General features: G+C 42.1%; 1 protein-coding gene across 4 annotated transcripts in view; it reads right to left on the bottom strand.

The window, feature by feature from the left end:
• FRMD4B (FERM domain containing 4B) overlaps positions 1-17,731 on the bottom strand; it is a 336,744-nt gene that overhangs the window by 89,073 nt on the left and 229,940 nt on the right. For all 4 annotated transcript variants that reach the window (XM_082412128.1, XM_082412125.1, XM_082412126.1 and 1 more), the window contains one exon: positions 5,022-5,106. In XM_082412128.1, the coding sequence (XP_082268254.1) occupies positions 5,022-5,106 (85 nt within the window). The remainder of the gene's footprint in view (positions 1-5,021; positions 5,107-17,731) is intronic.

The following is a 17,731-nucleotide window of genomic DNA, read 5'->3' on the forward strand; positions in this document are numbered from 1 at the left end:
CTAGTACATGTGCAATTGGAGTTTGCAAAGGGGGCATGGACGGGGCAGAAAAAAATAGTTGAAGAAATTATGGCTGAAATATTCCCAAATTTGATAAAAACTATAAACCCACAAGTCCAAGATGCTCAATAAACACCAATCACAAGAACCATGAAGGAGAAAGCTATATCAAATTGTTCAAAGCAGTGATAAAGAGAAAATTTTAAAAGCAGACAGAGATGACCAAATGTTTACACAAAAACAATAACAATGTCATGTGCATCTATAACACATCTAAAAATAAAACGTATGACACTGACAGCATAAAGGCTGAGAATGAAGAAATAGAAATATACTATTATAAGGTTCTTGTACTACATGTGAAATAGTACAAGATCACTTGAAGGTAGACTTGATAAGTTAAAGATGTATACTATAAACCCTAAAGCAATCACAGAAAAAATAAAACAAAGAATTATAGCTAGTAATCCAACAAAGGAGATAAAATGAAATCATAAAATACTCAATAAATCCAAGAGAAGGCAGAAGAAAGGAACAAAGAACAGATGGGACAAATAGAAAACAAATAGCAAGACAGACAAACTTAACCATGTCAATAATCACATTAAATGTAAATAATGTAAACAACCAGTTAAAAGACAGAGATGGATAAATAAAATGGATAAAAATATCAAGATGCAATTATATGTTGTCTATAAGAAATTCACTTTAAATACACAGACACAAACAGTTTACAATTAAAAGGATGGAAGAAGACTTACCATGTTAACACTGATCAAAAGAAATGTGAAGTGGTTATATTAATATCAAAGCAGATTTCAGAATAAAGAATATTACCAGGATAAAGAGGATCATTCTATAAAGATAGTCAAGAGGATATAGCATTCCTAAATGTTTATAACCTAATAACAAAACTTCAAAATACATGAAATGAAAACTGATAGAACTTACAAAGAGAAATAGAAAAATCCACAATCATAGCTAGAGATTTCAGTACCTCTCTGTCAATAACTGATACAGGAAGTAGACACACAATCAGCAAGAGTAGTAGACTTAAACAGTACTATCAAATTGACTTGGTTAACATTTACAGAACATCCACCCAACAATAGCAGAATACACATTCCTCCCAAGTGCACATGGACCACTTACAAGATGAAGCATATTCTGGGCCATAAATAAGTCACATTAAATTTAAAAGAACTTAATTTATACAAAGTGTGTTTTCTGACCACCGTGAGATTTAATTAGAGGTAAATAAAAGATCCCTAAAAGTCCCCAAATTTCTGGAAACCAAACTGTACTCTTCTAAACAACAATGAGCCAATGAAGATATATCAAAAAGGAAATTTAAAAATATTTACAAATGAATGAAAATGAAAACACAACCTATCAGTATTTGCGGAGTACAAAATCAGTACTTAGGAGAAAATGTTACAGTACTAAATGCATATATTAGAAAAGAAACATCTTTAATCAGTGATCTCAGCTTTTATCTTAAGAGAATGGTATATGAAGAGCAAATTAAACCCAAAGGAAGAAGAAAGGCAATAATAATGATAAAATATAAACTAATAAAGATCATAGCAGAAATCAATGAAGTAGAAAAAAATTTTTTTTCAATGAGTAAATCATTGAAACCAAAAGCTGATTCTTTGAGAGGCTCACTACAGATAAACTTCTGGCCAGATTGATAAGAAATAAAAAAGAGAGAAGATACCAATTATTAATATCAGGATCAAAAGAGGCAATACCACTATAGACTACACATGTTAAAAGGATAATAAGAAAATATGAACAACTGTGGCTATAAATTGGACAACTAATAAAAAGGCACACAGATTGAAAAGGAAGAAGTAAAGCTATCTTTATTAGCAGACGATCTATAAAGTAAACCTGATGAAATCTACAAAAAAATTACCAAAAGTTATAAATGAGTTTAGCAGGATTCAATATCAATACACAAAAATCAATTCGATTTCTATATACTGATAATGAACATTCAGCAATTGAAATAAAAAGATACCATTTACAATTGTATCAAATAATATGTAAGACATAGGGACAGATCTAACAAAAGACCTGTATACTGAAAACTACTGAGAGAAATTAAAGATGATCTAAATAAATGGATATATATATATCTTGTTCATGGGTCTGATGACTCAATGTTGTTAAACTGTCAATTCTTCCCACCTTGGTCTATGAATTCATGCAATCCTAATAAAAGTATCAGTAGGGTTGTTTGTTTGTTTTGGGTAGAAATTGACAAGCTGATTCTAAAATCCATATGGAAATGCAAAAAACGTAGAATAAATAAGACAACTTTTAAAAAGAACAAAGTTAGGGTTTGTTCTGATTTCAATATACAATTCAAAGCTGCAGTAATCAAAACAGTCATAAAGGCCATAAAGGCCGACAAATAGATCAATGGAACAGAATAGAGTCCAAAAGTAAACCCACACATATATGGACAACTAATTTTTTTTAAAGGTGCAAAGGCAATGTAATAGAGAAATGACAGCCTTTTCAACAAATGGCACTGGAGCCACTGAATATCCATATGCAATAAAAGAAAGAAAGAAAGAAAGAAAGAACTTCAATCTGAACTTTGTGTCATATATAAAAATTAATTCAAAATGGATAATAGACCTAACGCAATACCTAAAATTCTAAAACTTCTAGAAGAAAATACAGGAAAAATCTTTGTGACCTTGGGTTAGGCAAAGTTTACTGAGATACAATATTGCAATCCATAAAGGAACAAATTGATAAAATAGACTTCAACAAAATAAAAACCTTTTAGTCTTTGAAAGATATGAAGAGAATGAACAGCAAGCCACTGACTGGGAGAAAATATTTGTAATCCATATAACCAATAAAGTACTTATATCCGGAATTATATACTCTGAAAACTCATGAGAAGAAAACAGCAACCCAAAGAAATTTGGCAAAAGATTCAAACATAAAGAAGATATACTGATGGTAAAATAAGCACATAAGAGACACTCAAATATCATATGTCATCAGGGAAATGGAAATTAAAACTGCAATGAGATGCTACTACACTCCTATTAGAATGGCTAAAATGGAAAAGATGTTGATGCCATGTGTTGACAAGGATATGAAGGAACTAGAAATCTCATAAACTGCTAGTGGGAATTTAAAATAGCACAACCACTTTGGAAAACAGTTTGGCAGAACCTTAAAAAGTTAAATCTATCTACCACATGATCTAGCCATTCTACTCCCAGGTATTTGCCCAAGAAGAAAAGAAAGTATATGTGCATACAATGACTTGTACGTGGATGTTTATAGCAGTTTTATTTGTAATAGTCCCCAAACTTGCATAATCTAAATGTTCATCAACAGGTGAATGGATCATTTCGAAATATGTGCACATATCAAATCATCATATTGTACACCTTAAACTTATACAATATTATATGTCAATTATACCCCAGTAAAACTGAGAGAAAAAGGAAAAAAAAAAAAGCACAGGCGAATGGATAAACAATGTAAGGCATAGGGACTTCCCTGTGGTTCAGTGGGTAAGACTCTGTGCTGCCACTGCAGGGGGCACGGGTTCAATCCCTGGTCGCGGAACTAAGATCCCGCGATCCTGCATGCCGTGCAGTGTGGCCAAAAAAACAAAAACAAAAGCAAAAACAAAACAATGTAAGGTATAGCCATACAGTGGAATATTACTTAGCAATAAAAAGCAAAGTGCTATTGATACATGCAGCAACATGGATGAATCTCAAAACAATTATGCTGACTGAAAAAAGACAAAAAGATTATCTACTGTATGATTCCACTTACATAAAACTCTAGAAAATGTAATCTACTGTGAGAAAAAGCAGATCTGTAGTTGCTGGCTATATTCACTATCTTGATTGTAGTGATCATTTCAAGGGTATTACTTCTAATAAGATGTAGAAAATTATGTAGTCAATTACATTTCAAGAAAGCTATTAAAACAAAAACAACAAAAACTCTGCTCCTTGCTGAGTCTTACACTAATGAAAGCTGCATGTGTGCAGTGGGCCACCCTTAACACTTTGGGGGCTGAGGGAGGAGTACCAATGCAGGTGTCCTAACCCACAGTCTGCCCCCTTGCCCTTCCAGGCCGGGCACCATCCAGCTGTCTCTGGCCACCCCTCAGATTTAGGGTGATATATATGGGCAGAAGGGGTTCCCACCGGCCCTGGAAGCAGGCATGGGATCTGAGATCCTGAACACTGAGACCATAACCTTGAACGGAGGAGCTGGGCTCCAGCTGAGCCTATCTTGGGCCACAGACTCCCTGCCGTTGCCCAGGGTATGGTTTGAGGAGGCCAGACTAGAGGCCTTTAAAGCAATGCTTATCTGCAAGGAGCTAAGATAAAAATGGAGAGTGTCTAAAACTTCTACAGCAATCTGACGGACATGGCTGCAACATCCAGGCATGGGATAATTTTTCCAGCAATTCGTGTGTATTGAATTTTACAAAAGCTGTGTATCCTCCACGGACTGGATGCAAATAAAAAACAACAAAGCCAAAAACAGGTCCCTTGCCCACAGGTAACTGAGACTCTGCCTTAAAACACATGGCTTTGAGCAGAAGCCCCTAAAGGAGACTGGTTTTGAATTGCGATAAATGTAGGCCGTATTCTGTTAAAAAAGATTTCTGGCCTGACTTCTGTGAGGCTTCGATCACAGTCTGCTTGATCCATCTTTGTGTCCTTCTGGGTCATTCCGTGTGGAGTATGAGCTGCATTTAAGGCCGTGGTAATTCTGTGTGAGCACAATGCCTCTGTACATGGCTGTCTTCCCAACTCAGAATTTGAGAAGAACTGCCTTTTTTTCTTTCTTTGTTTTTTTTTTTTGGTTTATTTGTTTGGTGGGGTAGGATATGTCAAGGAAAAAGATTATGTCCTTTTTTTCTCCATTTGAACATGAAAACAAAGGCCCTGCCATTGCTCCCTCCTTCTCCAGTGTCTCTGGAGTCTGTCACTGACCATAACAAATGGGGCCCTTACCTTGTGCACGCAGGCCTTTGCATTCAGGAAAAACAGCTCCACGGTGGTTTTATCCTTCAGGAACGATATGCTCTCAATGTAAAACCTGAAAAACAGTACAGAAGTTTGTTCCTTCAGATTCCTTCTCTTCTCTCTGCATGATTTCATTTCCTCATGTTGTTTCTCACAGAGAATTTTCAGAAGCTAGGGGATGGTTGTGCTTTATTTCCCTCTTAAAAGCTATCTGCAACACGTATGTACAGCTGTGTGTATGTATGAATCTATGTGGATATGCAGATAACATCTTCTACAGAAGGCTTTTGTGTGTTGGAAAGTGAGTTAAAGAAAAATCCAAAATGGTCACCAACTGCAAAGCCAACTTTACTCTTGGTTGCCCATTCTTCGACACACATTCTGGGAGCTCAGAATACCTGAGACAGTTTCGAAACAAAGTCCAGTTGAGCTCTGAGGGCTGAAAACAGAAGTCTGCTGAGTAAGCGCTACTAAATAATTGAACCTGGAGGCCTGTGGCTCTGTGGTTTTCAGACTCGGGGTGGGTGTGAGAGCCCCACGTTCACCTCGCCCCCATCCACCAGGAGAGTTTCAATCGCACCCTCCCTCCTTTCCTCTCATCCTTCCAGGCTCCAGGCTTTCCCTCTGGCTGGAAGCTGAGCTCCCGTACTACTTAATATTGGTCTTTCTCATGCAAATCAGGGCATTCTGGGCCTCGCTCCCTCCACTGCCTTTTCTGGGCCTTTGCTCTTTCAGTCTATGAGGCCAGGTCCCTCTTTTAGGAGAGAGCTTACTACCAAGAGGTGGGGAGGGGAGGAGAGTCTTGTGTTTTTCTCATCCCGTCATGTGGAAGCTGGCTGGTGAAGGCAGGCGCTCTGGGGTGGGTGAGTGGGCCAGCTGAGGCCTAGAAGGTTTTCTCTGCTGTTGGAGCCCCACTTGATGAATAATGCATGAAGAGACTTAATACCCGAAGAGAGCTCACAGCTAGGGTCCTGGAAGAGAACTTGCTCTCAACTTGGTGAGAGGCAAGATAAACCCGGACTGAAGTGGCACGGGGTTGGGGGGGCGGGGGTGTCTTGTCCTTAGCTCTGCAAAATCCTGACAGGCCTTGGGCATTTGCTCTTTTTATTTTTTCCTCCCTCTCCACAATAAGGAAACGTTTGAGAAATAAACCCAGCAGCTTAAAAAGGCCGTGAAAGATTTTACCACTGAGATGGTAAAATCATTTGAAAAATTCCACCCTTAATGCTGAATCATCAAGGGAAGTTCCAGAAAGAGAATAAATCCTTTATATTTTCACTTACAAGGGTTTATCTCACCTATAAGTGAGCTTAACGAAGATTCATGAGTGTTAGGTGTGTGAGAAGGGAAAGTTAAGGATTAAGGCAGGAGGGGGAGATGAAGAGTTGGAGGGAAAAGCAGGCTTGGGAACCTGAAACATATAGAATATGGAGTCCCAGCTCCATCATTTATTAGCTGTGTAGCCTTGGGCAAGATCGTTAGCTTCTCCGTGTCTTTTCTAAAATGGGTGATATGACTGCACTTACCTCACAGGGTTTTGGAAGGAGTAAATGAGATAATAGAAAAGGATGTAAAACAATAAAAACTAACAGTTGTTAATAAAAATCCATTTTCTGGAATTTAATGCTATGTGGCCTGGGGGATGTGGCTTAAGCTTTGAGTCTAAGATTCTTTGTCTATAAAATGGGGATGACGATGGCCCTAGGAGGACCGTTATGAAGTGCCCACTACAGTGCCTGGCACGTGGTAGGAATTCAAGAAATCCTAACTAGTGTGGCTTGGCAACCTTGCATTATGTTTAAAAAAAAAAAAAAAAAGTCTGATAGGACACGATGGGATTTGACCTATACCTGAAGGCTAGGAAAAAAACAGGATTCTATAGGATAAAAAGAAATCCAGGTGGAGAAAATACAATAGGTAAATAGCATCTCTGTGGTAATGTGATAAACATTCATAATTTGGCTTTCACCAAGAGTTAGTTACAACCTGAGTATTCTCCCGTCAATTTCGGTCTCCTGGCCATGGCCAGACAGACCACGGACAGTCACCTGACTCAAAGGCAACCAGTCTGTAAGCCGGTGAGCATCCTATGAGGTGGGCTGGGAAGAAGAGAGATCAGCCCATCAGAGGCTCCTTATACGGGGTAAGGAATGGACAAACCCATCATGTATGGTCTCTTAGAGAGACTGAGAGACGAGAGAGACAGGTCAAGAGGGAAACAGTGGAGGTAGAGAAAGGCACCAAGCAGAAGCCAGGAGGGAGAGAAAGGACACAAGTCAAGCGCAGGGGCTGATGGAGTGGAAGCAGAGAGTAGCGAGTCCCTGCGATGGCGGATTCAAGGCCTGCTGCTGCCATAGGGCTGAGATGACCTGTGTAACGAAGTTTCCTGAAGGACCTTCTGTTTCAACTAGGTGGTGATGGTTTTGCCCTGCTTCCTTTGCTTTTACAAGTATTTTTATCTCTGTCAACTGAGATAAGATGGGCAGGTTTTCGGTGGGCAGCCTGAAAGTGCAGCAGCAGGATCACAGCTAATGTTTCTTGAGCTCTTACTTAAGTGCCGGGTCGCATGCTGAGTGCTTTCCACGCGTTGTTTCATTTAATTCTCACAACAACCCTGGGAAGGAGATACCTATCATTATTCCCATTGTACAGATGCAGAAACTGAATTTAGAGATCCGCCTACATGCACAGGCAGGAGGAGGTCTTGATCTGGGTCCCTTTGACTCCTGTAGACAATGCTTTTCAGTGGAACCCCCTCCTGGCTGCCTCACTTGTTCACACAACCAGCATTTATAAGGAAAGCTAAGCCCTAAATAATTGTGTGCAGAAACAAGTAAAATAGAAGTACGTTTGTTCTCTATTGTTTCAAAAGTCAGAACCAGGGCTACCCCGGTGGCGCAGTGGTTAAGAATCCGCCTGCCAATGCAGGGGACACGGGTTCAAGTCCTGGTCCGGGAAGATCCTACATGTCGCGGAGCAACTAAGCCCGTGAGCCACAACTACTGAAGCCTGCGCTCTAGAGCCCATGAGCCACAACTACTGAACCCACATGCCACAACTACTGAAGCCCACGCGCCGAGAGCCCGTGCTCCGCAACGAGAAGCCACTGCAATGAGAAGCCCGCGCACCACAACGAAGAGTAGCCCCCACTCGCTGCAACTAGAGAAAGCCCACACACAGCAACGAAGCCCTAACACAGCCAAAAATAAATAAATAAAATAAATAAATAAAATAAATAAATAATAAATAAATAAATAATAATTAAAAAAAAAAAAAAAAGGCAGAAAGGCAGAACCAGATCAGTGGACCAAAAAAATACAAGGTGATAGATTTTGGATCAACCTATGAAACACCTTTTAAAAAGTTAAAATAGTCTTGGAAGGGTCTTCCTGCCCTATAAGAGTCCCAGGTCAGATTAGGAGAACTCAGGGTCTGTTATCTATGCCAAGATTCGGTGATTCTTTCATTTTTACTTATTTCAGTATATATCTCTAACAGAGAGGGATCGTATTAAAAGCATAACCTCAATGAATTTTCACACTAGCAAAGTTCATAATTCCTTAATATTTAAGATTCTGACCTTCATTATTTTGCCACTGTCTTCAAAACTTTTTTTTTTTTTTTTAAATCCTGTGCTTGCGTTATTAAATAAATAAATCTGCAACGGTCTTTAGCGGGAGTCACATATGCAAAAGCCTTAAGGATCACCAGCTGGATGTAAAACAGCTGAGCACATTCCTTTTACTCAGCTGGAACTCCTTCTCCAAGGTAGGAGCATGTGACCAAGCTAGACCAGTCAAATTCTTCACCCTGGAATAGAAATATGATTACAATGACCTATCGATCAAAGATTGTTGGAGCCTATTGTTCTGCCAGTGGTACCCGGATGAAACTGTCCATTGGTTTCTGCTCCCTAGACCCCTGCAGAGCCTGGATTCCTATCTTTTCTGAGGCTTTGTTAGTCCAGTTTTCCTTCAATTCTGTTAGCCACAATTGGTTTCTTTTGCTGGAAACCAAAGAATCCACATTACTGGATACTAGAGGGCTTCCCACGTGCTAGGGACAATACAAAGGGCTCTACACGCATCATTTCATTTAACTTCAGTACAACCAGATGCCAGAGGTAGCAAGTTATGAACCTATCTTACAGATAAGAAAACTGAGAAATAGAGATGTAAAGTCAACTTCCCCAAGCCATACAGGTAGAAAGTGGTGGAGCCATGATTCAAACTAAGGCCTTCCAGACTTCAAAGTTCATATTTCAAACCAGTATGATAGGATGCTTTCCTACAATAACAATCACAATGAAGTATAAAATGTACACAATGCCATGGGGCCCAAGGGAGGAATGCCATTAAATCAGCTTATGAATCAAGAGGGAGAAGGCTGCCAAACTGAAATCCAGAGGACTAAGTGTCACAGGACACGGTGTACCCTCAGACAATTGAGCCGAGTCTTAAAGAATGCATGAGTTCACCAGGTAACGAAGGTTGGAAGGGCATTCCAGGGAGAGGGCATATTAGCCAGACCTCTTGCTAGTCTTCAAGAATTTAACAGACCAGATGCAGGGAGTTGGGTGGCTTAGCACCAAATCAACTTGTGGCTTGTCCAATTCTGCACAGATACCTTTGTACTAGAAATTGGTTTCCTCTTGCTTCTGAAGCTCAGGTCCCCGACTATATCCTAGTTCCAGTAAACAGGTCCCTATCTTGTTTCCCACTACTTTCTGGCGATCCGCCCTGTTGCCTTCTACCTTTCTGCCTGGGGATCCGATTACCTGCTCTCTGAATCCACGATCCCATCTCTCCCTCAAGGGAGCCACTGTAATGACTTTATATTTATAGAGGGTATGAACAGTACGTACGTATGGTCCTCCGGGAGAATGGCTCCCCAGGAGCACCTATCAACACGTACCATGAACTGAAAACAAAATCTAGGGCTTCTTAATGAAATGAAACGGACTATCCCAGACATAAAATAAAGACCTTTTGTTTCAGCCCTTTTTTGGCAAAAGGATATTGTTTCCCTTCTGCGTGCTTACTGTGAGTGATTTCACTAAGATTTTGCGAAGTCAAAGCCCACGGTTCAATTTTCAGCCTCTAAACAAACCCAGGCTTTTGGGTTAGGCATATGTTTTGGAGACAGACCTCACACAACTTCACAAGTGTAATTTCTTGAGAATTTGCCTTCTTGAGAAGAGGTTTTGTCTCTGCTTTTCGTGTTCCTCCCATTAGCATTTCCCCCCCTTTCTTGATGGGACAGGTGTTCACCTAACCGATCATCGGTGATAACAGAACATCAGCCTCAACGATATGACATAATTGGCTTGGAGGAGGGGCAGGCCTGTCAGCGAGATGACAATACACGTGTGTCGAAAAGCAGAAGACTCTGGTTGTTTGGGATGGGCTGTCCTTTAATGGTCACTGCCATGTAGTGGCCCATGTTTTCCTCCAATGGCATTTATTCATCATGCTCAAAAGTCAACACCACAGGGAATTCCCTGGTGGTCCAGTGGTTAGGACTCTGAACTTTCACTGCCACAGCCTGGGTTCAATCCCTGGTCAGGGAACTAAGATCCCGCAAGCTGCATGGTGTGGCCAAAAAAAAAGAAAAGGAAAAAAAAAGTCAACACCACAGAGTTGGGGAGATAACTAGGGTAAGTCCAGCCCTAACACTGATCCAGCTGCTTGGCTTCTCTGTGCTTCCCTTTCCTTACTTGCCTCCACACCAGAGACATGAAAGAGATTTTCAACTTAGCTTAGTGGGTGGCGTGTATTTCAGCGGTCAATGAGCGGTGGTGATTATTACTATGTTATTATTATCTGCCTACCAGGGGGTCTATAACAGAAGGTGCACACTTCGCTGGGAACCTCTTTAAAACTTCAGCTGTAACAACAAGAATGGAAATTCCAGTTACCTTTCCTAAGCTCTTTCTCTCAAGGAAGCAACATGCTACAAAGGTGTCCATTTTGACAGAATGGGAAACCACTCTGAAACGAATATTCTTCTGACCACTTTATCTCCCCAACTGAGTATATTTTCTTTGTTTTCCAGAATCTTTGCTATGTCTGAGCGATAGCATCAAAGAAGGCGAATTGGGCAAGAATGACTCAATTATTTCGCATTCTGAACAATGCTGACTTGGTGACTGGCGTCCCGTAAGGGCTGCATTCAAACGCCTCGTTCCAGGTTTCATTCAGTTACTGTGGGTAATTTTAGGCACTCACTGCAGCCACCTGCCTAAGTAGATTTCTATCAGGTCCTAATCCACATCCCGAGCAGGGAGAGCTGTATTTATTGCTTGTAATGACCCTGCAACCTCATAGTCCTGCTTTATAATGGACGCTGAAGACAGCGGTATAATTTAAGTGTATTTCATTTTCTCCAAACGACGATGCACAACTTCTGAGAGTCCCATATGCTCCCGTTCATGTCTGGGAGGGGTGCACTCTTGGAGGATTCCCCAAGGGAAGAATTATTTGCTTCTACAATGTGCTCCCCTGCCAGGAAAACTCTGCCTCACTTCCGAATTTCCAGGCATCCCAAGGAGGACTAGAGAGGGCCCTCCAGGTGTGAGCCTGTAGAAACCTGCCCTGCCGCTCCTCTCCCACATTGTGACTCTTTCTGAGTTCTCCAGGGAAGAGCTGGAGGCCCAGGAGGGTAAGGGCCTTGCTGTGACCTGTCTGAACGGGGAGGGAGTCTTCTGCCCCAGGCAACGTGAAGTGTTAGGGTCCCGTGGTGAATTCCAAGCGCTTGCTTCAAACTGCAAAATAGCCTGCTCCCGTCCACCATGAGCAAAGTAGGGACAGATGTTCTGAGAAGGAGACAGGAAGAGGCAGGAGAGGTTAAGTTTTCAGGGAGGGGATGGCTGGGACTAGTGAATGATGGAGACAAATGATGAAATCTTCCACCCAGTGCAAAAGTGAGTGGGTCAGACCCAAGCCAGACAGTCTCCAAACTTCCATATTCAGTAGCCGTATATCACATTAAGGAATTTTTTACCCATTGAACATGTGGTTGAGGCAGCCTCTGTTAATTATATCATAAAAATGGTTAACATTTATTGAGGGTCTTCGTTACATGTTAACATGCATAATCCTCCAACAACCCTGTGTATTACCACAAGCTCCTATTCCATTTTCTAGGTGAGGAAAGAGGCCCACAGAGGATGCCAAAGGCCACACAGGTAATACACGGGAGAGTTAGGGTTAGAACCCAAGAGCAGTGCTAAAGCATTGGTTCTTAAGGGATGGAGTGAAGTGCATCTGGCCATGTTGAAGACATTTTTTTGATTGTCCTGACTTGGAGAGTGTTCCTGGCATCTCATGGGTAGAGGTCAGGGGTGCTGCAAACATCCTACAGAACAGCATGGCTCCCTTCAGTGAAGAATTCCCTGGCCCCAGAATTCCCTGGCGGTCCAGTGGTTAGGACTTTGCGCTTCCACTGCAGGGGGACACGGGTTCGATCCCTGGTCAGGGAACTAAGATTCCGCATGCTACACAGTGTGGCCAAAAAAAAAAAAAGAATTACTTGGCCCCAAATGTCAATAGTACTGCTACTGAGAAACCGTGCATTAAAGGCCAAGCATGGAACTTCTGTACCCTACAGCCTTTTCACCCATCATAATACTAATGCTTTCCTTCTGCCCTTTTGATGTCACCCTGAGGACAGATTACAGAGAAGACTGAGCAGATTCCCATAAACACTGTTTGATATGTGATTGGGGAGCACACAGAAATATAATCCTGTAAGAAACTGGAATCGGGGGCTTCCCTGGTGGCACAGTGGTTAAGAATCTGCCTGCCAATGCAAGGGACACGGGTTCGAGCCCTGGTCCGGGAAGATCCCACATGCCGTGGAGCAACTAAGCCCGTGCGCCACAACTACTGAGCCTGTGGTCTAGAGCCTGCGAGCCACAACTACTGAGACTGCATTCCACAACTACTGAAACCCACGTGCCTAGAGCCCGTGCTCCACAACAAGAGAAGCCACCACAATGAGAAGCCCACGCACCGCAACGAAGAGTAGTCCCCGCTCACCACAACTAGAGAAAGCCCACGTGCAGCAACGAAGACCCAACACAGCCAAAAAAAATAAAATAAATTAGAAACTGGAATCGGGATTGAGTTTTGAAGGATTCTGTGTCTTTCTGGAACTCTCATATGGATCCGGATGGTGACTCCTCAAAGACGAAGGCCTTATCACCTGCCTGGAAGTTCAAGAATGGGTTAGGCCAGGAGGTCATGGTCAATATTAAGGCAACTAACAGACTTTTTCCCCAGGTTCTGGGATATCGTTCAGATGGAAGTGTGGTGGCGTGCAAAGAGCTCTGGCTAACTCACACATCTGACTCAGATACCTCTGCTGGGCCCAAAGTAGGAGAAATCCGTTATTTCTCGGTGCTTTTTAATCACATTCCTCTGGGAAGAGGTGAACTTTCCTGTCCTCTCCTTATTGTAAATTACCTACTCTTTGATAGCTCTAAAATAACTCACGGCTACCCAGTCACAAACATTTTACCTTTTCTTCATTTTATCACTCTTCACACTTGCGTTTTTTAAAAATTGCTTAATACGTTCATCGTAGGAAAAAATATATATAGACAAGCAAAAGTCATTCCCACAATCATTCTACTCAGAGATAAATTACTGTTAACATTTTAAACTTTTTTCCTACTCATATCTTTTTTTTTTTAAATTAATTTATTTATTTATGGCTGTGTTGGGTCTTCGTTTCTGTGTGAGGGCTTTCTCTAGTTGTGGCAAGCGGGGGCCACTCTTCATCGTGGTGCGTGGGCCTCTCACTGTCGCAGCCTCTCTTGTTGCGGAGCACAGGCTCCAGACGCGCAGGCTCAGTAATTGTGGCTCACGGGCCTAGCCGCTCTGCGGCATGTGGGATCTTCCCAGACCAGGGCTCGAACCCGTGTTCCCTGCATTGGCAGGCAGACTCCCAACCACTGTGCCACCAGGGAAGCCCTCCTACTCATATCTTTTACTTAAGTGCCATCCTGTGGTCTGCTTCTTTCCCCTAGAACATACTGGGAACTTCTTTCTATATCAATAAATCTATTTCTTCACCAGAATCTTTACCTGTTGGGCTGTATTTCATATATTTGTCTTTCTTAAAAAAATCAGGTGGAATGATGTGGACCCACGAGTTGTAGTCATAATGCTTCCTTGAGTTAAACTCTTTCTAAAGGCCGAACGTTCCAGAACCAGGCCAAGGGGTGCATAAAAGACTGAAAAAAGTCTTTCAAAGGCTCTGTGTTTGCAGCAACTTTGACAGAAATTTAGTAGTCTTTCCCCACATCTCCTACTACGACTCTCCACACGCGGCGAATTCTCACCCCCAAGCGTCACAGACAGACAATACTTAGGGTACCTCTGAGTGGCCACTTACAGTCATGCGCATAGCAAAGGAGATTTGGAAATAGAAGGAAGAAGAGAGGGGAAGAGGAGAGGGAGGACCAGAAAGAAAAAAAAAGCAAGAGGTAGTCCGATGAATAAAGGGGGTAAAAGACCCAAGATCCTGGCTTTTTGTGGAGCTGGGTGGTACCAGCCAGAGCCACCTCGGCTTGCCCCCCCCCCCCACCCCGCGAGGGGATGGGAGCTTTTCCAATGAGGTCACCCGCAGTTCCCCTGCCACCCCCTGAGAATTAAATGCCTGTTTGCTCACTATCAAGCTTTTCAAATGCTTACATCTGGGCTGCATTACCAAAGAGGCCCATGTGTTTGCGGATGATAATTTACAGCCGCAGATAACAACCCCAGGGCTGGAGGAGTCCCCCAGCAGCCTGGGGGCGTTTGGACTCACAGGGAAACAGAGGATGGGTTAAATGAATTATGGTGCATAAATAAATTATGGGGTGTCTATACACATATGTGTTACACACATAGCACATATCATTGAGATTTTAAAACTAAAGCAAAGACAAAGGTTTAATCCTGAAGTTCATAAAGAGAGAACTAAGTGCATTCACCTTAAATGTTTTCTTCCTTCCATGCAGAAGCGGCATGTGTTTCTGAGCCGCTCCCTGCATCCTGGGGGATATGCACTTGGAGAAAAGTCTTTCCCTGCAAATCTGTACGACCCCAGTGTTTAGCTCAGGAATCAATGAGACAACACAGGTCAAATATCTAACCCAGTGCCTGCCACAGGGTTAATCCTACATTTCAATAGAGAGGAAACTTCTGGAGAGCAAAACTGTATGGTATTTTTCTTTTTCATAAATGCTACAATTAAAAAAATGACATTTTCTTATATTTGCATAATACTCTGCCAAATTATTTTGTATCCCCTGATCCCTTTTTAATTCACAACCAACTTGCCCAAGATCCCATTTACCGTCTCCAGTGCACGGTATCAGAATCTGGGCCAGGAATGCGGAGGTTTTGGGGGTTGGAGGGGTGACTGTTTAAAAATTTTCCTACAGTGATTCAGATAGGCAACCCCTCTCCTTCTGGGGGAGCTCTGAAATACAATGTACCTTTTCATCTGATGTCTTTTATTACAGCGATCAATTGTTCACTGTAAAAATGCCATCACTTCCTGAAAGTATCTTCATTGTTGGCATTTGGATATTTTAATCTTTATTTAATTATTTATTTAGGCCTTGCCTCGCATCTTGCGAGATCTTAGTCTGCCAACCAGGGACTGAACCCGGGCCCCGGCAGTGAAAGCACTGAGTCCTAACCACTGGACCGCCAGGGAATTCCCCTACATTTGGATATTTTTAATTGTTAGCAATGAAACTAACAGTGACGCACATCCACATCACGCGTTACTTCTGTGGGGGATCCTTTCCCCTTGTGTGCTAACTCCTCAGCACGTACACACCTCGGTGTCCGCGAGGGAGCGACTCCGAGTTCCAGGGCATGCAGCAGTACTTGCTGACGGGAAAGGCAATGACCCCGATATCAAAAGAGACCATGTGTATTTCTAGAGGCTTCTACGGTGACCACGTGTCCAAATACAATCAAATGCCCTTTGGTTCTATTCTTCAATGACTCAAAAGTGTTGTCACTCCAGGCAACCTGGGGGTGGTGGGGTGGTGGTGGTGATGTCTGCTATGATGTGAGTATCACTGGAAGCCCTGTTTTCTTAAAAGAGGAGGCTAGAGACCCTCTGAGAGGCCACTGACGTCACTGGGGGTGGCCACAGTCCCATTTGTGAGACCTCCAAAGAACTGCAATCCACTCGCTGACCTCTGTCAGTTCACTTAATTCCTTGGTGTGTGCTTTTGCTCTATCATTTCCTTAATTAAATTGGAGTAACAACAAGTCCTTAATTGGAATAATAACAAAGACTATTATGACCTCACCGTACTGTTGGGAAGAAGAATTAAATGAATAATTAAAAACTCGATAAGGGCTTTTAAACATGCAAGTAGTTCAGGGAAAGTAAAGCTAAGTGATTACGGGACACTCGTGAGATAAGTGCTGAAACTCACAAACAGGCAGCAGGCAACTCCGGAATCCCAGGAACTCGCTTTGGAATGACAGGGCCGCCTTATGAATGACTGTACAGAAGGGAAGACACAGCTTTCTCCCCTGGCATTTTGAGACCAAAAATAGACCAGATAGTAGTGGTCAAAGAACTAGAACACAAATCTGCTGACTAAATAAATGGCGCTGAGTAGTTAGGCTACAGAAGCACTACATATGTGCCCAAAGATGAAAGTGTAAAGATGTTAACTGCCAGCTACATCTTAATAAAGTCACTGGAAACAGCCTAAATGCTTAATAGTAGCCTGGATATAGCTAAATTATGGCAGTGCAAAGAAATAAAGTAGATTTCTATATACCCAAGGAAAGATCTCCAGGTTAAAAAAAAAAAAGTCACCAAACAACTTATCAGCCTTACTTTTCTCTAAGAAGGGGAGTGAATAGGGGATAAAGTGAGGGAGCAGCCCGGTGGAGAGTAATTCTTCCTTTTCACTCTATACTTTCATAAAGTTTGAAATGTTTACAGTGATAATTCTTTGTGAAAAAAGACTGATTATGTTGAGCCATTTTCCCTACATAATAAGAGATGAAAGCTTCTCTATTCTCTGACCCCTGCTTAATTACTAATATACATTTTTTGCTATTGCTGCTGTTCTGTGTTTGTCTTTTTCTCCATTTCCATGGACACAAGCGCTCATATCACAGTCTTTCCAGGAAACTCCTACGTTTTTCTGTAGGATTTCTGTGTACTTTTCCATACATGCTACGCTCCTGGACAAATCACCATTATGCTACCTCCTTCCTGGGTTTTAAAAATGTGACTTCTGGGCATCCCTGGTGGCGCAGTGGTTGAGAATCTGCCTGCCAATGCAGGGGACACGGGTTCGAGCCCTGGTCTGGGAAGATCCCACATGCCTCAGAGCAGCTAGGCCCGTGAGCGACAATTACTGAGCCTGCGCGTCTGGAGCCTGTGCTCCGCAACAAGAGAGGCCGCGATAGGGAGAGGCCCCCGCACCGTGATGAAGAGAGGCCCCCGCTTGCCGCAATTAGAGAAAGCCCTCGCACAGAAACGAAGACCCAACACAGCCAAAAATAAATAAATAATAATTAACCTTGGCATAAAAAAAATAATAATAAAATAAAATAAAATGAGTTGATGTGAAGATTAAATGAGATGGTGTACACGAAATGATTAAAATTGCATCTAACATATAGTAAGATATGTTTAAAAAAAAATAAAAAAAAAATAAAAAT

The sequence above is a fragment of the Balaenoptera physalus genome, assembly GCF_965194825.1.
Source record: "Balaenoptera physalus genome assembly, chromosome: 11".
Lineage (NCBI taxonomy): Eukaryota > Metazoa > Chordata > Mammalia > Artiodactyla > Balaenopteridae > Balaenoptera > Balaenoptera physalus.